The sequence below is a fragment of the Tachyglossus aculeatus genome, chromosome 17, assembly GCF_015852505.1.
Source record: "Tachyglossus aculeatus isolate mTacAcu1 chromosome 17, mTacAcu1.pri, whole genome shotgun sequence".
Lineage (NCBI taxonomy): Eukaryota > Metazoa > Chordata > Mammalia > Monotremata > Tachyglossidae > Tachyglossus > Tachyglossus aculeatus.
Genome location: NC_052082.1, coordinates 55,197,712 through 55,223,540, shown reverse-complemented (window position 1 = coordinate 55,223,540; position 25,829 = coordinate 55,197,712). Strand labels below are relative to the sequence as shown.

Here is a 25,829-nt window from a genome sequence, read left to right as displayed (position 1 = left end):
GGGGTGGGGGGATCCCCCCGGGCACCCACCTGGGAAGTGGCCGTTACCATGGCGTTGACTCCCCCCAAGCACCGTTGGCTTCTCGGATTTACAGCTGCCGGTCAGGTGGCCCGTCTCCCCTGCTCGCCATCAGAAGCTGGGGGCCCCTGTGGGGGTGACTGTTCTACTTTTTTATCACCACCCCCGGGGGGCTGCTCGTGCCCAGTGACGCAGGGCTCGCATGGGTGCCCGATGGCGTGTTTGCGGGAGAGGCAGGCCTGAAGCTGGGAATGACAGCCGAGGCGGAAGGCTGGGACACCTCCTGCCCCGGGCGTCTCAGCTCCCGCCCTAGGTCAGGCGGAACCGGAGGGGGCCAAGCCGGTAATGTCCGGGAGGGCCCTGCTCCAAGCTGTGCCCACGCTTGCCCGCTGGCCGAAGCGGTGACCAGGCCGGGTTCCGGTCGGTCAGTCGTCGGTCAGTCGGGCATGTTTCCTGGGCAAGGGGCCCAGGCCGGCCGGCTGGGCGGACGGGCGCGCAGCCTGGTTGGAGCGTCGCCTCAGAGCCCTGGGGAAGAGGGTCTCCCACTTATCTCCCTGCCTACCTCAAGGGAGAGGCACTGCAGGAGAGATGGAGGCACGGAGAGGGAGAGGGGCTTGGCAGAGGTCACGGAACATTGTGTGGGGGCAGGACCCGGGGTCCCTGCTTCAGGCCCCGCTCAAACAGGACTGCTACTATGGCAGGGGTTGACTGGGAGGGGGTGCCTCAGCAGAGTAGATCTCCCCCCCTTTCCCTGCCCCCTCCCAGGCATGGGGCAGAAGGCCCTGACTCCAGTCCTGTGGGGCGGCTTCCCCCACCGCCCCCTGTTTATTGGCACAACTGCCCCATCCCCCCCCGTCCCATCCTGCCCCGGGTGGAGGCATCTCTTTGGGCTCAGGGCCTGAGCCCAGGTGTCAATGCCCAGGGAGTCCTGGGGCATTTCGACCGCCATACCAGCTTGGCATTAGGGGCCTGGGCTGCGGACTGGACGTCACAGGGTGTACCGACCTGTGTGTCGTGGGCATCGTATTGGCAAACGCAGTGGCGTTTGGTTGCTCCTCTCCGTGTTCCTCTCCCTTGAGTCCGTCCCCCTTTGGGCCCTCGGTTGGGTGGGACCAATGTTGGGAAGCAATGTGGTCTCATGAAAAGAGCCCAGGCCCAGGAGTTGTAGGGCCTGGGTTCTAATTCCGGTTTCGCTGTCTGCCTGCCAGGTGACCGCCGCTTAACTTCTCTGGGCCTCAGTTCCCTCATCTGTAAAATGCGGGCTCAATTCAACGTGTTCCGGCTGTGGGACCAACTGGATCTGACCTTTTATCTTGTATCTCGGGGCTTAGCGCGATGCTTAGCATGTAGTGGTATTTGTAAAGTACTCACTAGGATTATTATTAATGATTATTAATTATTACTAATAGCATGGAACCAGTTATTATTTTGAGTGATAGGAATCATAAATTGCCCAGGCTGGGTTCTGCCCGAGATTGTGCTATGGTGACTCTGACCTCCCTCTACTCTCCTTCCCACTGCACACTCCCCTGCCCCATTTCCCCCTCCCCTTCCTCCCCCTCACTCCTCCTCCTCATCATCTTGCTCCTGCTCATCTTGCTGCGGCTTCTGCTCCTTCTCCTCCTCCAACTGCTCTTCCTCCTCCTCCTGGTCCTGGTCATTGCCTTGGTCTCTCGGGGCATCTGGTGGGAGCAAGGTGAGCCGTGGTCTGTTTCTGCACAGTCACTCTGCTGATGATGCTGCTGTCGCCATCAGAGCCGGGGAGGGGGCGGCTGGGGACGAGGAAGGGCCCCAGACGGACCCCGCGCCCTCTAATTCCTTCCTGTCCATCACGTGCCATGCCAGCTCCCAGCCCCTGCGTGAGAATGAGGGATGGGGCTGGCTGGATACAAAACCTGTTTGCATTGCTGCTGTGTGTGCTGAGGGGGATTGGAGGAGGGGGGTGGTGGTGGTGATTGTGGGTATCCCCATGGTTGGGGGACAGGGTGGGGAGGAGTTTGCATATACACATTTGTGAGTGTCCGGGCCTAGGTGTGCCTGGTTTGTAGTCGCAGGCAAGTGTGTACCTGCCCAACCCACAGATTATAATAATAATAATAATGATGGTATTTGTTAAGCGCTTACTATGTACAAAGCACTGTTCTAAGCGCTGGGCAGATCTTCTCTACCCCTGGAATTCCACATTCACCGTGCATTAGGCCCACCTGGCTTCCAGCCTGCAGGCCCGTGGCAATCTGCAAGGCTGTTTTAAATAATGTACAGTCACTTGATCAGTCTCTCCTCCTCCAGAGAGGGGAAGGAGATGAATTAAAAGCCACCCTCCACCCCGCCACCGTAAGGGCCTGTCCCTGGCAGGGAGCTGGGATTTACGGGCTTGAATTTTTTTAATTTTCTTCCCAACATGGAGCAGCGCTTGGTGGCTCCGGGACAGGAATTTACAGCGCGCCGGGTCCCCGGCTGGGCTGGGCTGGCTGACCTCCGCCCGCCTGACTGCTTGCCTGCCAGGGGAATCCTGCCCAGGACCGCAGCGAGCCGCTTGTTGGCATTCCTAGCCCGTCCCCGTCCCCATTCCCCCAGCCTAGGGGCCTGTCCCCTGCGGCCTCAGGGCTGGACACTTCTGGCTCTGGGACTGCACTTCTCTACTGGATGGGGGCAGGGGAATGGACTGTTGGCCCAGACCCCCCCCCCCCCCCCCCGCCCACCTTCTGGCTTCTGCCCCTTCTCTGCTGGACGCTCCCTTCTTTCTGGTCTGTGTCCGTCCATCCCTCCTTCCCCTTTCTACTGCCTCTCAGTGCCACCCTCCCACCCTCCCCTCCTCAGGCCTCTGGCCTGTTCCTGTCTAAAAGGGCATAGGATGGCCCAGCTGGGCTGGGGAGCAGAGGTCCAGCACTCTCCCAGCCCCTGCCCCCCCAACACACCCGGGCTCAGTGAGGAGGGCCTGAGGGGCAGGGTGGGGCTGGAGCATGGAGGCAGGCGATCCAGGATGGAAAGAGCAGCTCCAGGGAAGCAGCGGCCTATAGGCAGCCACTCCCAGCTTGGCTCCAGAGGCCCAGCCAGGCGTCCATCTGTCTGTCTGTCGGTTGGTGTTCAGTCGGTCTGTGGGGAGCTGGCCCAGATGGAGCAGAGCCTCGGCTCAGCCCAGTGCAAGGCTGCAGGGTTCCTAGCTGGGAGCGGGCGGGGTGGGCCTCTAGCTTGTTCGTTTCATGAGCGCCTGGCCTGGCCTGGCGTGGCCTGGCCTGCCCGCGCTCGTGTCAGCCAAAGCCAAAGCCCTGCTGGCCAGCGGCCCTCGCCTTGGCCCTGGCAGCTTGGAGCTCGGTCAGAATGCAGTGCGCCGGCCCTCCCGCTGTGGGCTTCGAGAGGGGGAGCACCCGGAGCCCGAGGAAGAGCGGAGCCATCCTCCCCCAAGCCCCCCACCTGCAGCCCGATTGTCTTTTTGTCCAGGTCTGCTTTCTTTCCAGTCGTGCCAATCGCAGGGCCCGGCCCTTCTGTGTCCGGGGGTGGGGGAAACTGAGGCCTAGAGAGGTAGGTGGCTTGTTCAAGGGCACACAGCAAGGTGGGGGGTGCGGGGGTGGCTGGGACTACAGCCCAGGTATCCTGAATCATCTCCTTGCCCCCGACCAGGCTGAGGGGGATGACGGGGATATTCACCCTCATGAGCGCCGAGAGGGGTGGGGTCCCAGTAATCCGGGGGCCGGGGTGGCCTTTCAGGACCCATGGTGGGACCCCACCCTTCCCCCTTCCCCTGGGACTTTCTCTTTTCCCGCCTTCCCAGCGGGGCCAGGGCTGAGGGAGGCTGGGGTGGAGTGGGAGAGGGAAGGTTCCTGACCTCATGGGAGGCTTCTTCCCCACTCACTCCTTCTCTCCCCACCTCCCTTCTTTCCTGGTTTCTAATCCCGGCTCCACCACTTGTCTGCTGGGTGACCTTGAGCAAGTCACTTAACCTATCTGAGCCTCGGTTCCCTTGTCTGTGAAAATGGAGATTCTATGCCTGTTCTCCCCACTCTTGGACTACAAGCCCCAGATGGAATAGGGCCTGCATCCAATCTGCTTATCCTGTCTCTAACTCCAGTTCTTGCCACAGTGCTTGGCAAATAGTGAGTGCCAAACAGATACCACAATGATTGTTCTTCCTTCTCTCCCCTTTCTCCTTTTTCCCCTGCAGCCCCCCAGAACTCCCCTACTCAGTTCCCAAGGAACCAGGCTGGGCCTCCGAGGGTGTTGCTGCAGGATGGTCTGGTGATTTAGGGGGTGGGGAGGGGTACCCTTTGCCTGCCTGTCCCAGTCTTCCCTATCTGGGGGGAGAGGAGAGTCGGGGTGCGTGGCTGGAGTAATAAGCCGACAACCGCCAGCGGCCACGAGCTTGGAAAAAATGACTTATTGACTGTGTGGGCTCTGTTCTCCAGTTTCCCTCTCGCCCTGCCCCGCTTTCTTGGAAGTTAGCTGGCCTCAGCCCCTCTCTCCCTCCCTCCCTCCCTCCCTGGGGCGCTCAATAAGTTCTTGGGAGCGGTTGGAGAGAAACCAGGTCTGGGCCAGAAACCACCAAGAGCATGTCTGGCTGTGCAGAGGGGTCCGGGAAGGGGTCCCGGCCTTCTGGGAGATGAAGACCTTCCTTCCTCGTCCCCATGATGGGTGACCGTTAGCTCGCTTCTAGGCACGGGATCCCCTTGAGGGGACCCCACACGACCGACCGTGGAAAAGTCCAACTTGCAAACTAGCAGCAGCCCCTCTCCCTCCTTGTGGATAACATTGCCCAAGGAACAGACCTTCCAGGCTCAGCTGTTGGCCTGTAGCCCCAAAGGGGAAGGCTCCCCTTGCCCGCTCCACACAGCTGCCAACTCTCCTCCATACCCTGATATGAGGTGGGTGGAATGGTACCTGGGGGGGTCTTAGCTTCACCCCCACCCCTCACACTTCTGAAATCACTTGAGGGCACCCCTGCAGATATGTACTGGCCTATGGATGGAAAGGATTCCGTCTGTGGGCAAGCGAACCCGGATGAAGACCGGGAAAGGAGGCTCTCCACCTGGGCCCCTCTTTCAGCTGCAGCTGGGCATGGCTGCCTTTGTTGCCAACGCCAGGCCTCCCGGGGTTGGGGAGGGGCCGGCGATCAGTTGGAGGAGGTGGGCATTTTGGGGATGGGGGGCGGGCAGTCCGCGCCCACTTAGAGAAAACCGACAGAACACTGTCATTGCTGCTGCAGGTTTGCGACCGTGAGAGGTCCCGGAAATAGTAAGTCGGCCGCACCGGTGGGGGTGCAGCTAGTCTAGCCCCTCCCTTGAACGCTACCCCCAGGAGGGTGGCGGAAGGGTGGGGAGGAGGGAGCGGGCCGTTACACCGGAATGGGCCCATAAAAGCCACCTTTTATGGTTCCCGTTTAGAGGGCCAGCAGGGACACTCCTGTCTCCATTCGGGAGACTTTGGCACCTGCCACTCCTGGCCAGGATGCCCCGGGCACCACTGAACGGAAGGGGCAGGGCTGGGGACTCCGGCACCCGCCTCGGCCTGCTGCTTCACGCCTCGTGAGCACTTAACAAATACCGGCATCGTTATTACTATCATTTATAAAACACTTCGTAATAATAAAGACGTGGTCCCTGCCGTCAAGGTGGTGACAATCTAGCTGGGTTAATGAGCAGACACCCAGGCTGGAGAAAAGGTCACTAGAGGAGGAGGAGGATCGGGGTGTCGGATGACCCAAGCTGGGTCACTGGAGGGAGAATCTGGTATCGGATGGTCTGTGCTGGGATAGCTGGATAGTCAATGTTGGGTCCTTGAGGGGAGTCGGGGGTGCGGGAAGATCCACGCTGGGTCATAGGTGGGGTCTGAGAGCCCACTGTTGGGTAGGGACTGTCTCTATGTGTTGCCAACTTGTACTTCCCAAGCGCTTAGTACAGTGCTCTGCACACAGTAAGCGCTCAATAAATACGATTGATGATGATGATGATAGGTGTGGGTCAGTCCGCTGTGGTTCCCCGGAGGGAGCCCTGATGGGATGCTGTCATCAGAGACTTGGAATGTGGGAGGAAAAGCATCCTGCTGGAAGAGTGGTGGGGATGCCGGCCCCCCTAGTGCCTCAGTGGTGGCTCAGGGGGCTGGTGGGGACAGCTCTGGGGCCTGGATGTGTTGGGTGGGGGGAGGAAGCGGCAGTGGCCTCCAGCAGGGTTGGGGGACTCAGAGAACCAGGGGAGCAGCTGCTGATGCCAGCGTGGAAGTCGGCCCGGAAAAGCCTGGAAGGGAGGTGGTGATGGGGAGGCAGGGAGGGAATCATGTGGGCAGCTATTGGGCTCCAGCTGTCCCAGGGCCCAAGCTGTCCATCCGAGCCGGCCCTCTGATGGGGCAGGTGCTCAGTGGGCGGACTGGGTGGGCCTCGGGATGGACAGTGACCCAGGAGGGTGACCTGGTGTCCCAGCAGCCTCCCTGACACCCAGGAAGACTCTGGTTGCCAGTGCCCAAGAGGAGGGTGTGGGGGGACCTTGGGGCACGGCGTCTCACCTGGCCTCCCCTCACCCTTTTTCCCGAGGTGCTGCCTCCTGGTAAACTGAGGCACGAGGCAGCTAGGAGCCCCCAAACATATTTTAGAAGTTGGCAATGATGAAGGCCCACCTCAGGGGCCCGCTCCACGGTAAGGAAGTTTTGCTGGGTCTCTGCACAAGGCAGGTATGTACAGTGCCTGGCACAGAGTAGACATCTTCTAGACTGTGAGCCCACTGTTGGGTAGGGACCGTCTCTATATGTTGCCAACTTGTACTTCCCAAGTACAGTGCTCTGCACATAGTAAGTGCTCAATAAATACGATTGAATGAATGAATGAATAGATTGATTGATTGGCTGCCTCAGAGCCTGGGGCAGACGGAGGCAGTCTGCCTTCCTGGCTAGAATAATATAATAATAATGGTATTTGTTAAGCGCTTACTTTGTGCCAGGTACTGTATTAAGCGCTGGAGCACATGCAAACCAATCAGGTTGGACACAGTCCTTGTCTCTTGGGGGGCTCACAGTCTCAATCCCCATTTTGCAGATGAGGTAATTGAGGCCCAGAGAAGTAAAGTGACCTGCCCAAGGTCACACAACAGACAAGTGGCGGAGCTGGGATTAAAACCCATGACCTTCTGACTCCCAAGGCCATGCTCTATGCACTATGCCCTCCCCTGCCTCTTAGACTCTCTGTGATTAGCGGGGGCGATGCCTTGTCTCACCATATGTGAGGTGACAGGCAATTCAAGGCAGGGCAGTGGTCTCGTCCCCAGTCTTGACGTCATCCAGGCCCGTGATCTGAAGGCCCATCTGGGGCCGGAAGGTTGGGAATGTCAGGAAGGCCGGCTAGGCAGGGTGAGCATGCCTGCGTGGCACTCTAAATGAGACACATTTTTCCCCAGTCCTGCCACGTTTTCCCCCTTGGCTACCGCGTCCCTGCCACCAGGAGGAAAGAGAGAAAAATCAATATTATTTTCCACAGGCCCAGCACGCGCCATGCCTGGCCCGCGGCGGCACTGTAGAAAGCAGGTGTCATCAGTCAGATCCTGTCCAGGCGGACGGGCCCTGAGGCCTTGATTAAATAGAGGCAGGGGGGCCTTGAGGAATGGGGGCGGCTGCCTGCCTATCATTGGTGTTTGCGGGGTCTTTGTGAGTGCCTGTGTATGTGCCTGCGTGGCTCAGTGTGTGTCTGCCTGGTAATGGGTGGGAGTGTGTGTCTATTGTGACTTTTAGTGAGTGTGATGTGTGTGACTCCGATAGCCTGGTCCCCCGGGGGAATCCCCTGGTGCAGGCTGAGTGGCAGATGGGCAGACTGATCCCTGCCAGACTCTTCGGGCAGCCAGGCTGGCCCGGGGTCCAACTGACCCTCCCCCTGCCTTTGGATCCATCTGGATGATAATACTGATAATGTTGGTACTTGTTGCGGGCTTACTATGTGCCAAGCACTGTTCTAAGTGCTAGGATGGATACAGGTTAATCCGGTTGGACACATGGGGCTCACAGTCTCAATCCCCATTTTACTTATGAGGTAACTGAGGCCCAGAGAAGTGAAGTGACTTGCCCAGTGTCATGAGGCAGGAAGGTGGAGGAGCCGGGATTGAGTCTGAGCCAACCGTGGGTGGGGACGGTGTGCCTTCTGTCCTGTCCCAGGGGTGCGGGTGGCTGTAAGAGTAATTATGATGACACGGGTAATCTGTGTGGACACACTGGGGCTACCAGTCTAAGTGGGAGGGAGAAGGATACGTTGTCCCCATTTTCCAGAAGAGGAAACAGGCCCAGAGAGACTGTGAGCCCGTTGTTGGGTAGGGACTGTCTCTGTATGTTGCCAATTTGTGCTTCCCAAACGCTTAGTACAGTTCTCTGCACACAGTAAGCGCTCAATAAGTACGACTGAATGAATGGAAGTTTACGGTGACTTCCCCGTGGTCTCAGAGCAGGTGTGTGGTGGAACTGGGCCTAGAACTCTGGTCTGCTGGGTCCCAGGCCCGGGCTCTGTGCTAGCCCTAGATGCCAGAGCTGGCAGCTCTTTGCGCAGTTTCCGCACGGCCAGTTGCAGGAGAAGGGCCTGGTTCTGGTCCGGTCCGGAGGCAGAGGCCGGCGGGAGGGCCCAGGGGAGAAGTTATTAAATTGCAGATGAGCTGGCTGAATTGAGCAGAGCCGTTTCCAGCCTCACTGAGCCATAAAAAACCATTGCAGGGAGGGGCGGACGGCGGTGGGGCGACTGGAGGGTGGAAGGACCTTCAGCCAGGGAGTCCGGAGGGTTCATGCTGCCGCAACACAGTATCCCTCAGGGGAGGTCGAGGCAGGTACGGCCCCCATTTCCCAGAGGGGAAAGCTGAGGCCCAGGGGGGTGGTGGGGCTGATCCCAGGACACTCCGCTGGCCCTGGGCAGAGCTGGGACCAGACTTCGTCCTGCCACCTGCTCCCACCCCCGGGCCCTGCTGCTACAGGGCTGTTGACCAGAGCTGCCTACCCTTCACCGGGGGGGGACCTCCAGCCAGGGGTGAGGCATGGGGGCGGGGAAGCTGGGGGTTGGCTCCCGTGACCCCGACCTGCTCTGGTCTTGCAGGACTTGGGCATGGAGTCGACCTCGCTGGATGACGTCCTGTACCGCTACGCCAGCTTCCGCAACCTGGTGGACCCCATCACCCACGACCTCATCATCAGCTTGGCCCGACACATCCACTGCCCCAAGCCGGTAGGGGGGCCGGGCTGGGGGAAGACTGAGGCGGCAGGGGTTATGTGGCTGGTCCCTATTTGACACCTGAGTTCCCTCCGAAGGGTGGGGAGGGCATTCGCGGCCCCCAGGCCCTCCCAGCCTCCCTGCCTCGGCAAATCAGCTGGGGTGGGCCCTCCGGGGTTCCCTAAGGGGAGGAGGGCTGGAGCACAGAGAGGAACCGATGAGCCGAGGGAAGGGAAGATTTTTCCTCCTTGCCATGCCCAGTCCCACTCCACGTGGCTCCGGTTTGACAATGGGAGTGGACAGAGTAGGAGTGGGTGGGCTCTTCCTGATTCTCCGGCTGGACTCCTTCCACCGACCATTCCCGCCAAAACCTGGAGAACGTGTGGAGGAGGAAGACGCTTCTCTGCATGTGGCCCCTCAGGCAGAGGGAGGGGAGGTGGGGGAGCTCCTAGGTGGCCATTTGACAGGACAGATCCCGGACAGTCCAATTTGCAGTCGGCCCGTCGCCTGTCTGTTTTGCACCCGGTGCCGGACATCTTTGTGTCTGGGGTTTGGTTTCTCGACCAGGCTTCCCCAAAATGGTGGATGTGATGTCATGCTGGGTTGGAGGCACGGGGATGACCATCGGGAGAGAACCGGGGCTGCTAGGTGACCCCCGCCGACTCCCCTCTCCCGGCCCGTGTCTGTGAGGTGGGGACTCCAGGCTCAGGGGCTCCTTGTTCCCTCGTGATCCGCTCCCTGTGGGAGCCGGGGTTTAGCCCCACTCTGGCCGCTTCTCCCACTGGGATGGTCTCCGGCTTTTCCTGTCCTCGGCTCAGGGAACCAAGGGCCGGCCTGTAGTTCCCCTCCAACCTCCCACCCCCAGCCCCCACCCACTCTCCAGTTACTGGCAGGTGCTTGTGGTTTCCTTCTTCACTCTAAAGCCTGAAACAGTAAACTGACCCTTCTTCCTGCTCCTTCTCTCTTCCTCCTCTTCCTCGTCCCTTTCTCCTCCTCCCTCCCTTTTCTCCTCCTCCCCTTCTCCACCTCCTCCCTTTCTCCACCTCTTCCCCGTCCTCTTCCTCGCCAGTCCCATCCCTTCTGTCCTGACCAAGCCCATGTCTACATCAGGGAGGGAGGGTTGGGTGGACACTGAAGCCGGAGGAAGTTTTCTGGGTCTTTACTCCGGTTGAGGGCTTGGGCAAGTCAGTTAATCATGCAATCAAACGGTGGTATTTACTTGGCACTTACTGAGCTCTTGGGAGAGTACAGTACAACAGAGTTAGTATACACAATCCCTGCCCATGAGGAGTTTACATCCATAGGGGTTGACAGACAGATTAAGAATAGATTAAGAATAGGGGAAATGTTAGAGTATAAGAATCTGGATGTGAGTGCTGTGGGGCTGGGGAGAATATCAAAATGTGTAAGGAGTTCCCAGCCAGGTGCAGGCTGACAGTAGTAGGGGGAGAGGGGAGACGAGAAGCAGCATGGCATAGTGGATAGAACATGGGCCTAAGAGTCAGAAGATCATGGATTCTAATCCTGGCTCTGCTACTTGTCTGCTGTGTGACTTTGGGCAAGTCATTTCACTTCCCTGTGCCTCAGTCAATCCGTAAAATGGGGATTGATACTTGTGAGCCCCATTTGGGACAGGGACTGTCCAACCTGATTTGCTTGTATCCACCCCCAGTGTTAGTACAGTGCCTGGCACAGAGTAACTGCTTAACAAATTCCACAGTTATTATTATTACTACTAATAATAATAATAATGATGAGGGCTCAGGGACGGCCTCTTCCCGGAGCTGTGATTTTTAAAGGGGCTTTGAAAGTGGGGAGCGTGGTGGTCGTTTGGATGTGAAGTGAGAGGTTCCAGGCCAGAGAGTAGTTGTGAGCAGGATGGACAGAGAGTAGGTTGCCATTAGAGGAGCAAAGCGTGTGGGTGGGGTTGTAGTAGTGGTGGGCTAGGAATGTGTCTGTTTATTGTTATATTGTACTCTCTAAAGCCCTTAGTACAGTGCTTTGCACACAGCAAATGCTCAATAAATACGAATGAATGAATGAATGAAATGGGCAAGGAGAGGTGGGCAGGGGAGAGCTGACTGAGGGCCTTAAAGTGGATGGCAAGGAGGCTGGGAACTAGGCTTGTCCAGCTGAGAGAAGGGAAGGCCGAGAGCCAACACCCGGAATAGCTTTTGCCTGGAGGAGGGTGACCAGCAGGCCTTAATCCTCACTCGCGGCAAGGCCAAGGGAACGCAGCATGGCAGATGTGGCTTAGGTCAAAGCGGGGGCTTCTCAAGTGGGCTAGTGGCCGGATGGCAGGCCCTGCGGGCAGTGTAGGAGACCTGTTTATCCGAGCCGCGAGCTGGAGGCAGCCTTCCCCGGGAAGGTTTGAGGCAAGGGGGTGGACCAGATGACTCTGGAGAATCCTTCCAGACCCAGGGTCTGGGAAGCCACTGGGGAGTGGGTAACGGAACGGAGATCCCAGCCGGTGGGAAGCTCTAGACTGTCAGCTCGTTGTGGGCGGGGAATGTGTCCACCAACTCTGTTGTATTGGACTCTCCCGAGCGCTTGGTACAGTGCTGTGCATGCAGTCAGTGCTCAGTAAATACCATTCCTGACCTCAGGCTGGGCTCCAGCCTGGAATACCGGCCCTGGGCCTCTCAGGGAGGTAGGGAGAGGGAGGGGCTGCTTCTCCGCTCCCCTATCCATGGAGCGGGTTAGTCCTGGGTTAGACTCTCTTATGCCTCTGCCTCCCCCCCACCGCCGTGCACTCAGGGGAGCCGCCTGTCAGGAGGAAGTCAGTGGGGTCCTGGGAGAGATGGCTCCAGGCTGGAGGCTTCCTCTGGCTTCCCACCAACCGCTGCTTCCGTTCTGAGCCCTGGAGCCGCTGGGAAGCTGGACTCCTCTGACCCGGCCGGGGTGGGACACGGGGAGGGGGGCGGGCAAACAGAGACCCAGGTTCAAGAGCTCCACGCTGGGCCAGTGGCCTATTGGCTCTGGCTGTCTGGGAGTGAGGAGTGGGGAATGTAGACTGTGAGCTCACTGTTGGGTAGGGACTGTCTCTATATGTTGCCAACTTGTACTTCCCAAGCGCTTAGTACAGTGCTCTGCACACAGTAAGCGCTTGATAAATGCGATTGATTGATTGATTGAGTGAGGAGAAGGAGAAGGGCCGGAGCCGGCAGTAGTTAGCTCACATTGGTCTTTCACAAGACTTGCATTTCCTCCCCTGCCCCCTAACGCGGGCAAGGCTTCCTCCTCCCACACTCTCAACTTTCCTCCTGAGATGCCACCTCCCAGGGCAGTAACCTAGAGGCCATCCTGTCCATGCCCCTGCCTCCACCCCGGTCCCTGCTCCCCCCAGCTCCCTCTGCTCATCTTTACTCGCTGCCGCCGCTCCTTTTCACTGGCTGGCAGAGTTTTCTCTCTGTCCACTGCTGGCCAGGGTCCAGGGCCGCCCAGGCCACCTCGGACCACCCCGGGGGGAGCAGGGCCGAGTCGCAGGAATTAGGCGGAGCATTCCACGACTTCCCTTCTGGGAGACTTGCCTCTCCGTCCAGGGACAGGGAAGGGGGACGGTGGGGAGATGGCACCGGAGAGCTGGGGCCTCGAGCAGAATGGCCATGCGGGTGTCTATCGGCCGGCTGAATCCACAGGGGGTACCCGTCCATCCCCTTAGGTGACCCAGCAGAAATTAACCGCCCAACCGCAGGTGGGAGGAATGTCTGTGTAACACCACCAGTGGGAAGTCAACTCACTTCCTCGGGACTTAGATTGCCTTGGAAGCAACTTCCTGACACCCTTCTCCTTTGGGCTTCTCGCTTTGTTGCTCAGGAGTAGCGGAGTGCAGGAAAATGCTCTTCTCCAGGAGATGAGGTACGGGGAGGGAGAGGAAGAAGAAACGGTTATTTGGGAGAGCCTTGGGCCCCAGGGAGGACGCTAAAGAAAGAGTAAGAGGGAGAGGCAGTGAAGAAAGGAAACAAGAAGGAAAAAAACCAACCAGAAGAGGCGACTTTGCCAAGCACATGATGCGATGTTTTTCTAATGCACGAATCCGCTGATTCACTGCTTATGTAGATTTACGCAAAGGGAGATCCTGGGGGTGGGAGAGAGGGAGGGTAGGAGAAGTAGCTGCTTCCCACCCTCCCGCCTCCTCCGGACCCTCTGCAGCTGAAGGTGGTAGGGTGGCTGGTTCCCTCTGAGCTTGGGGACATGGACAGGAGCCCCAACCATTGGGTCAGTCCTAGGCCCTGACTGGGGGTGACCCCCGGGAGCCGGGGGGGAGTTCTGTGTTGACCCCACCGAGGCCTCTGCTGGGAGATGGTAGGGAAGGTGGGGATGATCCATTATCAGGAGCCCCAAGGCTAGAGGAAAACATTTTCCAGGTAGGCGGGGAAATACGATGATGCTCAGGACCATCTCCAGGGTCCCAGTCCATCATCATCATCATCAATCGTATTTATTGAGCGCTTACTGTGTGCAGAGCACTGTACTAAGCGCTTGGGAAGTACAAGGTGGCAACGTATAGAGACAGTCCCTACCCAACAGTGGGCTCACAGTCTAAAAGGGGGAGACAGAGAACAAAACCAAACATACTAACAAAATAAAATAAATAGAATAGATATGTACAAGTAAAATAAATAGATAGAGTAATAAATATGTGCAAGCATATATACATATATACAGGTGCTGTGGGGAAGGGAAAGAGGTAAGATGTGGGGGATGGAGAGGGGGACGAGGGGGAGAGGAAGGAAGGGGCTCAGTGTGGAAAGGCCTCCTGGAGGAGGTGAGCTCTCAGTAGGGCCTTGAAGGGAGGAAGAGAGCTAGCTTGGCGGAGGGGCAGAGGGATTGGGGGCATTCCAGGCCCGGGGGATGACGTGGGCCGGGGGTCGATGGCGGGACAGGCGAGAACGAGGTACGGTGAGGAGATTAGTGGCAGAGGAGTGGAGGGTGCGGGCTGGGCTGGAGAAGGAGAGAAGGGAGGTGAGGTGAGGTAGGAGGGGGCGAGGTGATGGACAGCCTTGAAGCCCAGGGTGAGGAGTTTCTGCCTGATACGCAGATTGATTGGTAGCCACTGGAGATTTTTGAGTCCACCCAGGCTAGGACACTGTCTGCAGTGGCAACAGAAGGCTAGAAGGAGCGATGCGCAGTACGCTCACCCTCACGGTCAAGGATGGACTGCCCCACACCCCTGACTCTCCCCTTGCCATCCCTGTCTCTCCCCCAGTGACCCAGCATGGACCATCCTACACCCCTGACTCTCCCCTCTCCAGCTCTCGAGTTCTCAGCGTCCATTTGTTTCTTGGGGAGCAGTGTTCCCGATCAGAACAAAAAAGTCAGCTGCGTACAGGTTGGGTTGACGGGAAGCAGCATGGCGTAGTGCATAGAGCACGGGCCTCGGAGTCAGAAGGCTGTGAGTTTTAATCCCAGCTGTGCCACTTGTCTGCTGTATGACCTTCTCTGTGCCTCATTTTTCGCATCTATAAAATGGGGATTAAGACTGTGAGCCCATGTGGGGCAAGGACTGGGTCCAACCCGATTTACTTGTATCCACCTCGGCGCTTGGTACGTGCCTGGCACACAGTAAGCACTTAACAAATGCCAGAATTATCATTACTATTATTATAATTATTATTAGTTATGGTGTTTATTAAGCAGTTAGTATGGTCTCCATGCTAGGTGTTGGAGTGAATGCAGGGTAATCAGATAAATCCCTGCTGTCCTCCGTGAGGCTCCCAGTCCTTGAGGTAGAGAGAACAGATCTCTGAATCTCATTAGTGCTTTGCACATAGTAAGCGCTTAATAAATGCCATCATTATTATTATTATTATGATGATGATGAGGAACCTGAGGCTCAGAGAGGTTAAGAGACTGGCCCAAGGTCACACAGCAGCCAGTGGCCGAGATGGGATTAGAACCCGAGTCTCCTGACTGCGGTCCTGGGCTGTTCGCCGTTAGCTGCACCCCCTCCCTCCTCTGGGTTTGGCCCTGCCCTGAGTGGACCCTGGCGACTGGGCGTGGAAGAATGGCCCATATGCTGCCCCCGCAGAGATTTTCCGACTAGCCGGAGGCAGCTGGGTACGAGGAGGGGCGGGAATGCCGGACCAGACCGCTGGCAGCTCCCAGGGTGGAGGTGGGGGGAGAAAGGGCAGCATTGTTGATGGGGCCACTCTTAGAAACCCCGCTTTCGCTGCCCAAGCTCCCCAGTGGGCAGGGCTCCCACTTGCATCTTCCCCTCCCTTACCTAGCCCATAAGGAAGGGGAGACCGGGTGGGGCGGGGGGGGTCCTGCCGGAATTCCTTATTATTTCCTTTGTGGGGTTCTCAGCTCCTTCCCACTCCCCCATAATGGGGGACTGATTCCCTAAACAGGGTTCCTGTCCCATTCCCCCTGCCGCCCCTCCACAAGATTGTAAACTTCTTGAGGGCAGGGATCATGTCTATGCCTAGAGGTAGGTAGAGAAGCAGTGTTGCTCAGTAGAAAGTTCAAGGGCCTGGGCGTCAGGTGGACTCTAATCCTAGCTCTGCCACTTGCCTTCTTTGTGGCCTAGAGCAATTCATTTAACTTCTCTGGGCCTCAGTTTTGTCATTTGCAAAGTGGGCATTCAATACCTGTTCTCCGTCCCACTTAGAACCATTTGGGAAAGGAACACTATGTGATCTGATTATCCTGTAATAATAATAATAATGGTATTAAGCGCTTGCTGTGTGCCAGGCACTGCATTAAGCACTGGGGGGCAATACAAGAAAATCAGGCTGGACAGAGTCCCTGTCCCACATGGGGCTCTCAGTTTTAATCCCCATTTTACAGATGAAGGAACAAAGGCCCAGAGAAATGAAGTGACTTGCCCGAGGTCACAAAGTAAACAAGTGACAGAGCAGGGACTAGAACCCACGTCCTTCTGACTCATAGGTCCGTGCTTTAGCCACTAGGCCACACTGTTTGCAGATGGGAAAACTGAGTCAGAGCCACCGAGATTTGGCCTCATCCTAGAGCAGGGAATGTGGGGGATCGGGGGAATGCCCGCACACTGGGGGAGAAGGCGGGAGGAGGGGATGGACAGACACACAGATGGACTCCCAATCACAGAGATCAAGGCTTAGAGCCCTTCTGGTGGGGAGGGGGGCAGAGAGACGGTGGAGAGACAGAGGAAGCTTTATCCAAACCTCAAATCTCCCATGTAGGAACTCGGGTGAGAAAGGGCACTGTATTGTCTGCCAAGTAGGAGACTCCACAAATCCCAGCGAGAAAGAAAACCTGGCTCCCGGCTCTCCCTCCCAAATCCAGCTCGGCCGCTCAGAGCTTTAGAAACCCAAGGTGGGCCGGGGGGGGGCTGAGGGAGGGTGTGGGGGGGGGCAGTGTCCATCACCTCCTGGGTAAGACAGATGGACACTCCCCTCGTGCTGCTCTTGTACTCTCCCAAACATTTAGAATATAGCATGTGGCCCCCAGCTAGCGCTCAATAAATATAACTTGGTCTCTCTTCCGTCAAAGCAAGGACCTGGCTTGTGCCGGGGGCGGGGGGAGGGTCTTCGGGGAGTTCAGAGCCATACATCAAGGGGCTGAGGGGCTGGGTTGGGGGAGGGACAACCCTGAACAAAGAAAAAAAATATATGTTGCCAACTTGTACTTCCCAAGCACTTAGTACAGTGCTCTGCACACAGTAAGCACTCAATAAATATGACTGAATGAATGAATTAGGGAAGAGAGGACAAGAGTGGAATCATGTCTTGTTTCTGAGAAGGGAGGCTAAACCATGAGCTCACTGAGGGCCAGGATCCTATCTTCTACTACTACTACTAATAATAATTAGGGTATTTGTTAAGCACTTACTACGTGCCAGGTACTGTACTAAGCGCTGGGGCAGATACAAGCCAATCGGGTTGGACACAGTCCCTGCCCCATGAGGCTCACAGTCTCAATCCCCATTTTGTAGATGAGGCAACTAAGGCATGGAGAAGTGAAGTGACTTGCCCAGTGTCACACAGCAGACAAGTGGGGATCCGGGATTAGAACCCATGACCTTCTGAGGCCTGTGCTCTATCCACTAGGCACGCTGCTTCTCCCACTACTACTATTATTACCCTTCCTTTTGGTGTGAAGTGTGTGGGACGGGATGCTCCTCCGGATTAGAGGGTTGGGGTCGGTAGTGTTGTGGGAGGGAGAGCGTGGCTGCCCCTCCCTTTCTTCCCCTCCCCTAACGGTGCCCTTCGCGCTTTGCCCTCCCCGCACTGCAGGATGGTGCCTCCCTGGGCCACGTGGAGAAGCTGTGCCGGCAGCTGACCTACCACCTGAGCCCGCACTCCCAGCGCTGCCGGCCGCCCGGACTCAGCAAGAGGAAGCCCCAGGCCTGGTGAGTCGGGGCCCCGGTCACCCCTGAGGGCCCGGGACCCACCCTCAAACTCAGGGCTGGGTACCGTGAGAATGTGAGAATGCTGCTGATGCGGATGGTGAGGGGAACGCTGGGCCCCTTGTATAGCCGGTGGCCCCCCTCCTCTCCCTGCAACTCTCCTCCTCCCCGCCTCCTTCCCTCAGGTCAGGCCCAGGCAGCCCTTCGTGCCTCCACACTCCTCCCCAGGTCTCAGGGCACCCCCATCCCTGTGCGCTCTGGTGGAGGGGGACGGGGTGTCAGTCACCGACAGGCAGCAGAGGTGGCATGGAAGCTGTGTCCAGCCCTGCCTCTGGCCTCCCGCCGACGGGCATTCATTCATTCATTCATTCAATCGTATTTATTGAGCGCTTACTGTGTGCAGAGCGCTGTACTAAGCACTTGGGAAGTCCAAGTCGGCAACATATTCTAAGCGCTGGGGAGGTTCCAAGGTGATCAGGTTGTCCCACAGGGGGCTCACAGTCTTAATCCCCAATTTACAGATGAGGTAACTGAGGCCCAGAGAAGTGAAGTGACTTACCCAAAGTCACACAGCTGACAATTGGCAGAGCCTGGATTTGAACCCACGACCTCTGACTCCAAAGCCTGGGCTCTTTCCACTGAGCCACGCTGCTTCTCAGCTCTGGGAGCCAGCCCGGTGGGGCTCCGGGAGAGCGGGAGCTGGGGGCCGCCGACCTCAAACCCAAGGCCCCTGGGAGTTAGCTAGCCAGAGAGAGCCACCTGCTCGCCTGCTGGCTCCCCTCCCCATGTGGGGTAGGCAGTTTTGGCCACCAGGCCTGGCGGAGGACGTCAGTGACCGGCTCTGACATCTGAGAGGGAGCAGGAAGATCTCTGCTTTAATTGGCCACTGCTGCCAAGCAGCCTCTGGCGAGGTCACCCAGGGACCGGCGGGGTCGGTGGGGGAGACCGAGGCCCAAAGCCGTCCACCTCACCCCGCACACTGGGGGAGGACACTCAGAGAGTCTTAAGGAGGACTGCCAGACCCCCTGATGGTGGAGCTCCAGGTGGTATCATCAGTGCAGCGGAGGAGGGGGATGGCATCTTTTCCCCGGCTTGGAAAGACGTCCCTTGCAGGTAGGGAACCCCCTGCTTGGCCCCCGGGACTCCTAGGGGGGAGCTACATGGGGTGGAATCAATCAGCCAGTAGGATTTATCGGGTTCCTGCCAGGGGCCGATACTGTACGCAGGCACTGTACTGAGCGCCCGGAAAGGACAGTATGATAGAGGTAGTAGACGCGACCCTGCTCTTGGGGCGCTGAAAGTCTACTGAGCGCTAAGCACTTGGGAGAGTGCAGTAGAGGTTGATCCCTGCCCTCGAGGAGCCTAGTCTACTTTGTGCATGATACCAATAATACTAATGATGATTGTGTTTTTTGGGGAAGCACTTATTCCGTGCCAAGTCCTGGGGAAGATACAGGATAATCAGGTCAGACCCAATCCCTGCCTCATATGAGGCTCCCAGTCTAAAGGGAAGGGAGAACATTTATTTTATCCCTGTTTTATGGAGAAACGGAGGGAGAGAAGAGGCCGGATGAGAAACAGGGAGAGGGAGCAGTGCGGCCTAGTAGGCAGAGCATGGGCCTGGAAGTTAGAGGACCTGAGTTCTACGTGTCCATCTCTGCCGCTTGTCTCCTGTGTGACCTTGGGCAAGTCACTTCACTTCTCTGTGCCTCAGTTTCCTCATCAGAAAAATGGGGATTCATTACCTGTTCTCCCTTCCACTTAGACTGTGAGCCCCATGGGAGATAATAATAACAATAATAGTGGTGGTATTTGTTACATAGAACATAGAGTAAGCACATAGTAAGCACTTAACAAGTACCATAATTATTATTACTATATACTAAGCCCTGTACTAAGCACTGGGGTAGGTACAAGGTAATCAGGTCCCACATGGGGCTCAGTGAAGCCCAGAGAAGTTAGGTGATTTGCCCAAACAAGGTCACACAGCAGACAGATGACGGAGCCAGGACTGTGTCCAAACTGATTATCTTGTATCTGACCCACCGCTCAGCACGTTGTTTGGCTCAGTAAGTGCATAACAAGTACAGTAACTAGGGAAAGAGAGAAAGGGGAAGGGATGTAGGGGTGGGGGGAAGAGAGAGAGAAGGGAGAGAGAGGAGAAAGGGAAACTGGGGGAGAAAGAGAGAAGGGAGAGGAAGGGAAAGTGTCGGGGAAAGAAGTGGCGGGGAGCATGCACAAGCACTAGAGCTTAAAGCATCTGAGTCCCTGTCCAGAAAATTCTGTTAAATCTGAAGGGCGTCGGGTGCTGGCGGATGTGATTCTAGTTCAGCCTTTCCACTCGCCAGATCGGAATTAGGTCCTGGAAGCTCTGGCTCCCTCCTTCCGTCTGGTGTGGAGCCAGAAGAGAGGAAGAGAGCTTTAGAAGAGAGGAAGCATTGTGGCGGGGTGTCCTAGGGGAGGAAGGGGGGACAGAAGTGGGGCGGTTCCTAGCCGCAGGCAGGCCTTGGGACTCCGAGGGCGAGACCTTTGGGAGCTACGGGGTAACTAGCGGCCTTGCAGGGCTGGGAGCAGGGTAAAGCAGCAGGTTGCAGCCACCCCCCTGGGCTCCCTGTCAATGATGGGGACTGGAGAGGGTGTCCCCAGGGGCCTTTGCTCTCTGGCTCTTGCCCTGTCTCCCCATGCTGGCGGGATGCTGCTGCTACTTCTGCTACCTGTCTCTGTCGCTGTCACCGCTTCGTTCCCCTCCCTTCTCCCCCTCACCCCCTCTTTTTTCCACCACCGTGGGCACCGAGCTCTTCATCATTACCAGGCCTACTCGCTATGGAGCAGGGGCCAAACCTCTGGTCTGCCGGTGGCCCCTCAGGAGATTGGATTTTAAATGGCTTTTCCCCAAACCACAGGGGTGATTGATTCTCTGCTTTGTTTATCATTTTCCCCAGGCTTGGCCGGGGCTGTGCTGTGAATGTAAGCTGCCTCCCCCTCCTCCCCCTAAACACACCAATTCCCGACCTGCAACCCAAGAAAACTTGCATTCATTCTTATTTCAAAATGGTTGTTAGCTGATGGCTGATTAGGGCGCTCAGCCGGGGGCCTCCTGGCGCAGTTCATTTATTGAATCCAAGCGGGCAGAGCCCCCGGCCCCTGCTGTTCCCTATGGATGGAAAGTGATTGGGTTAGAGCTGCTTGCTAGCATTGGGCGTGGGGAGGGGGAGAGAGAGCTAGGCCTTTTACGGGGGACTGTGTTTGTATGAGAGAGACAGAGACAGACGCTGACTGTGTGGGTTGCATGGAAGAGCAGGCATCCATCCGGTCCCCCTGCCAGCCTGGAATGACAGATCATGTACCCCCCGCCCCGGGAGCGGGAGCACCCAGCTGAGAATCTGCATCGGGAGAGGACCGTGCAGTTTGTGTGTCTGCGTGCACGTTTCAGCCGTGGAAACAGGGCAGTTAGCCAGGGTCTCCTGGAAGCGGGGCTCGGCCTGGCAGAGACCTCTGCCCAAGAGCTCACATTTAACTCAATTACTGTCACAGGGAAGAGTGTGTTGACTGTGGTATTGTAAGTGCTTCCCGTGTGCCCAGCACTGTACCAAGCGCAGGGACAGATACAATGCAACTAGATCAGACACAGGCCCTGTCCTACGTAGGGCTCACAGTAGGAAGGAGAAAGGGTATTGAATCTCCATTTGGTGGATGAGGTAAACTGAGGCCCAGAAGTGAATTGACTTACCCAGGGTCACACAGTCACTCACTGCCAGTGGCAGGTTGCTTGATCTCCTGACCCCCACCTCCCCTATAGGATAAACTTGGTTAGGGTGACTTTTGTGGCCTAGGGCAAAGAGCAGGGGAACTTGGAATCCCTCAACCTCTTGGAGTCTCAGCTTCCTCATCAGATAGATTCCCCGCCTTCCCACCCCATCAGTGGGTGCAGGCAGGGGACAAGGAGACAAGGACTGCGTCAGATTCGATTCTGCCCTCAGCCCTGGCCCTCCCCTTGAGTGAGTCTCAACACCACTCCCACTTTGAGGGTGAGTGAGAGTCTCCTTAGGACCAATCAGTGGTACTTATTGAGCGCTTACTGTGTGCAGAGCACTGGCCTAAGCCCTTGGGAGAGTCTAACATAAAGTTGGCAGACACATTCCCTACCCACCAGTTTACAGTCTAGAGAGGGAGATAGATATTAAAATAAACAAATAAATTACCGATTGGGACATAAGGGCTGTGGGGTGAAGTGCTTAAAGGGTACAGATCTCAAGTGCATTGGGGATGCTGAAGGGATTGAGGCTGTAAATTGGGGAAAGCCTCTTGGAGATTTGAGTTTTGAGGGAAGGGAGAGTGCCAGGGCAGAGGGAAGATGTGGGCACAGGTGTGGCAGCTAAATAGATGAGACTGAGGTACAGTGAGTATGTTGGCATTAGAAGAGTGAAGTGGGTGGCCTGGGGTGTAGAAGGAAATCAGTGAGTTAAAGTAGGAAGAGGAGAGCTGATTTTCTAAAAATGATGTGTATTAAGCACTTAGACTGTTCTAAGCACTTGGGTAGATACAAGCAAATCAGGTTGGACACAGTCCCTGTCCCACATGGGGCTCAGTCTTAATCCCCATTTTCCAGATGAGGTAACTGAGGCCCAGAGCAGGGAACTGACTTGTCCAAAGTCACACAGCATACAAGTGGCAGAGCTGGGATTAGTATACAGGTCCTTTGACTTCCAGGCCCAGGAGTTTTAAACCTGAAGGTAAGGGGTTTCTTTTTGATGCAGAGGCAGATAAGTAACCACTGGATGTTCTCAGGCGGGGAGATGTGGACTGAATGTTGCCCAGCCTGCAGAGTCAGTCGGATCAAGGTTGATAATCAGTGGTATTTGCTTACGGTGTGTAGAGCACTATACCAGGCCCTTGGGTGAGTACAACAGAATTAGCAGTCAAATTCCCTGCCCACAGAGAGTTTACAATCTAGTTATAGTCCACAGGGCTGATAGGCCTGAGTCAGCCCTAGTTTGGGCATTAATACAACTTTGCAGCGAGTCACTGGCCCAGGTGGTTACACAGGATCCCGATACCTGCAATCGGGTGGGCTGGGGTCTTCAACTTCCTCTCAGGCAGAGCTGTCTTTTTGGCTTTTCCTCCCCCGAGGATGAACTGAGGACTCCATAACTGACTCCCATACTTAAAGTAATAACTTAAGGCCTTTGTTAAGTGCTTATTGCTCTGGGCCAAAGGGCCTGGGCTCAGCAATGCTCAATCTCAGGAGGTCTGTTGCAGTGTGGCCCCACCCATCTAATAAGACTGTAGAGCGGGTGTCTCAGCATTGGCAATCGGAAAAGAGCAGTTTCTAGCCTGTGAGATCATTATGGGCAGAGAATGGGTTTGCTAATTCTGTTGTATTGCCCTCCTCCCAAGTGCTTACTTAGTTCAGTGCTCTGCTCTTAGTAAGTGCTCAATAAATACTATTGATTGATCTGGGATTTGGGCAACCTGGGTTCCCATCCTGGTCCCACCCTGTGACCGTGGATGAGTCACCTGGGCAAAACCAGTAAAATACAGGTTCAACACCTGTTCTCCCCTTTCAGGACAGAGATGGTCAGATGTCACTGTGTTGTAGCTATCCCTGCACTTGGCAGAGGAAGACCTTGAGACTCAGGCAGGTTCAGTGACCTGTCCGGGCAAATGGCAGCAGGACTGGAAGCCAGGTCTCTGGCCTTTTCACTAGGCCACGCTGCCTCCGTTAACACATGTTCCAGCATCAGGACATGGAAACCCTTCCACCGTTTACCTTTTCACAGTAAGCAGGGAGCTGCTGGCTGGTGTTTGCTGATGGTAGGTTTGTGGGAAAGCAGTCTGTCGTTTGTCACACCTATCCTTTCCTCTCTTCTGGTCTGGGGAAGCAGCGTGGCTCAGTGGAAAGAGCACGGGCTTTGGAGTCAGAGGTCATGGGATCAAATCCTGGCTCCGCCACGTCTGCTGTGTGACCTTGGGCAAGTCACTTAACTTCTCTGAGCCTGTTACCTCATCTGTAAAATGGGGATTAAGACTGTGAGCCCCACATGGGACAACTTGATCACCTTGTATCCACCCCAGCGCTTACAGCAGCGCTTTGCACATAGTAAGCGCTTAATAAATGCCATCGTTATTAATAAATGCCATCGTCTCCCAGCAGACAGAGAGAGCCCGCCTGGCCAGTGGCCCCTCTCATGGTCAGGCTGCAGTCCTTGCCAGTTACTTATATTAATGTCTGCCTCATCCCCTTCTAGACTGTAAACTGTGTTAAGGGAATATGTTTATTGCACCACCCATTCCCCTCCACCCTCCAGAAAGAGTATGAGCTTGTGAGTCAGAGGATGTGTGTTCGAATCCTAACCCCACCATTTCTCTGCAGTGACCTTTGTGGACTTTTGTGGAAGGCACAGAACTTCTCTGTGCCGCAGTTACCTCATCTAGAAAATGGGGATTAAAGCGGTGAGCATAGGACAGCCTGATTACCTTGTATCTACCCCAGGGCTTAGCACATAAGTGCTTAGGAAATACCATAATTATTTTAACTAAGTAGTTAACTAGACTACTGCTTGTCTTTCTGGGCCCAACCCACCCACCCTCCCTCCTGCAGGCTAAAGGCGGTGATGTCAGGGCCGCCCACAGATAACACGGTGGACCTGTCGGGGATCGTGCTGAACTCCCGGGAACTGGACCGGCTAGTGGGCTACCTGCAGCGCTGGGCCACCCATGTGGTCAGCCTGGAGCTGGGCTTTACCGAACTGACTGATGCCTCGCTGCAGCGGTTGCTGCCAGCCCTGGCCGCTCTGCCCCGCCTAGCCACGCTGGCCCTCCCGGGCAACCGGCTGACAAAGGCTGCCCTCCGCTACCTTACCGACGCCCTCAAGGACCCCGCCACCTTCCCCTGCATCACGTGGATCGACCTGGGCAACAATGTGGACATCTTCTCCCTGCCCCAACCCTTCCTGCTCGCCCTCCGCAAGCGCTGCCCCCACCAGGGCCACCTGCCCACCATCTTCGAGTTCGGGGAGGGGCCACCAGGGATCGGAGAGGGGGAAGGCCCTACGGACCCAGGCGGGCTGGGGAGGAGGGAGCTGGAGACCCAACCCCTTGCTCAGACGTGAGGCTGCATCCTCCGGTGGCCCAGTGCTGGAGGAAGGGTGAGGGTCCCAGCCCACCTCACCTCTGGGGCACCCAGGGGGGTGCCCAAGGTTCACACCTGTCCCAGTTTGCCTCCTTTCCAGGTCTGAGGTTAGCAGTCAGAGGCGCTGTGTACCTGTGGTCCATCCTGGACCCCTGCTGAACCAGGCCTGTCTGTGGGCAGGGTTTCCTACTACCCTCCCCCAGCCAAACCTCGGGAGGTGAGGGCCAGAGATGAAGCACTGTGGGCTGGAACAAAGTGGCCTCAAGCTGGAAGGACATGATTCCCCCCACCCCCCCAATCTGCACTACCCATGCCCTACACACCCATATTCCTGAGGGTGGGAGGGTAGCCAGGGCAGGGACCACTGCCTCTCACTCTGGTCCCTGGGGGTGGGGATAGCAGAGAGGAACCAGCTTGGGTCACTGCCATGAACAAGGGGAGCAGGGATGGAAGGGAGGTGAGGCACTGACCCCCCTCCCAGTCCACAATTCACTGTGAGGGCCACAGCCCACCCCTGGCCTGCTTCCTGACTCAAGTCAGGAAAGCTGCAGCCTCGTCTCTTACTTGCTCAGAGCTGACTTGGAGAAGCACTGCCACCCCTTCAACCAGGGGACACACTTCACCCAGCTAGAAAAAAGCACCAAACCCCAAAAAACTTGTTTCTAACCAGAAGCTAGCCGAGGGGCGGGGAGGGGGAAAGTGTTAATCTTCAGAGTCAAGTGGGGGGTGGTAAATCAAACCACAAGCCCCACAACAGCCTGGGATCCTTTCTAAAATAAAAAATGCCCACAGGTCAGATTCATCAGGGTCAACTTGTGCCCTATTTTTGGGGGGAGGGGGGGGGGGGGAAGGCAGGGTTGCAGGACTGTAGCACAAAGTGTTAACACTGAACCAAAGCCATTTAAGCTGATTGCTGGGTCACACCCCCACCTTGTGGCTACCACATGGTCACCTCAAGCTGCTCAATCACCAGCCATTCCTTTCTACCCCACCCCCAAAACACCTCCTCTTCCTCCAGCCAGGGGGAAAATCTGATTCTGATCACTCTCACCAACTCCACAAGGCATTGCTGATGGGAGGGGGGAGCTGCTAAAGGCCCCAGGTGTGGTTCTGATCCCATGCTAGGAGAAAAATCAGATCAGAAGCAGAGCAAGCACTTTTCAAGGAGGATGCCAAACCCTTGCTCATCA

The 25,829-nt window shown here is 56.6% G+C and overlaps 1 protein-coding gene across 2 annotated transcripts in view; it reads left to right on the top strand.

Annotated features, from left to right (window-relative positions):
• The window catches only part of TMEM248 (transmembrane protein 248), a 75,959-nt gene extending 50,533 nt beyond the window's left edge, over positions 1 to 25,426 (top strand). For both annotated transcript variants that reach the window (XM_038759105.1, XM_038759104.1), the window contains exons 7-9: positions 9,062 to 9,190; positions 17,395 to 17,510; positions 24,109 to 25,426. In XM_038759105.1, the coding sequence (XP_038615033.1) occupies positions 9,062 to 9,190; positions 17,395 to 17,510; positions 24,109 to 24,619 (756 nt within the window). In that variant the 3' untranslated portion in view covers positions 24,620 to 25,426. The remainder of the gene's footprint in view (positions 1 to 9,061; positions 9,191 to 17,394; positions 17,511 to 24,108) is intronic.
• Positions 25,427 to 25,829: the final 403 nt, after the last annotated feature.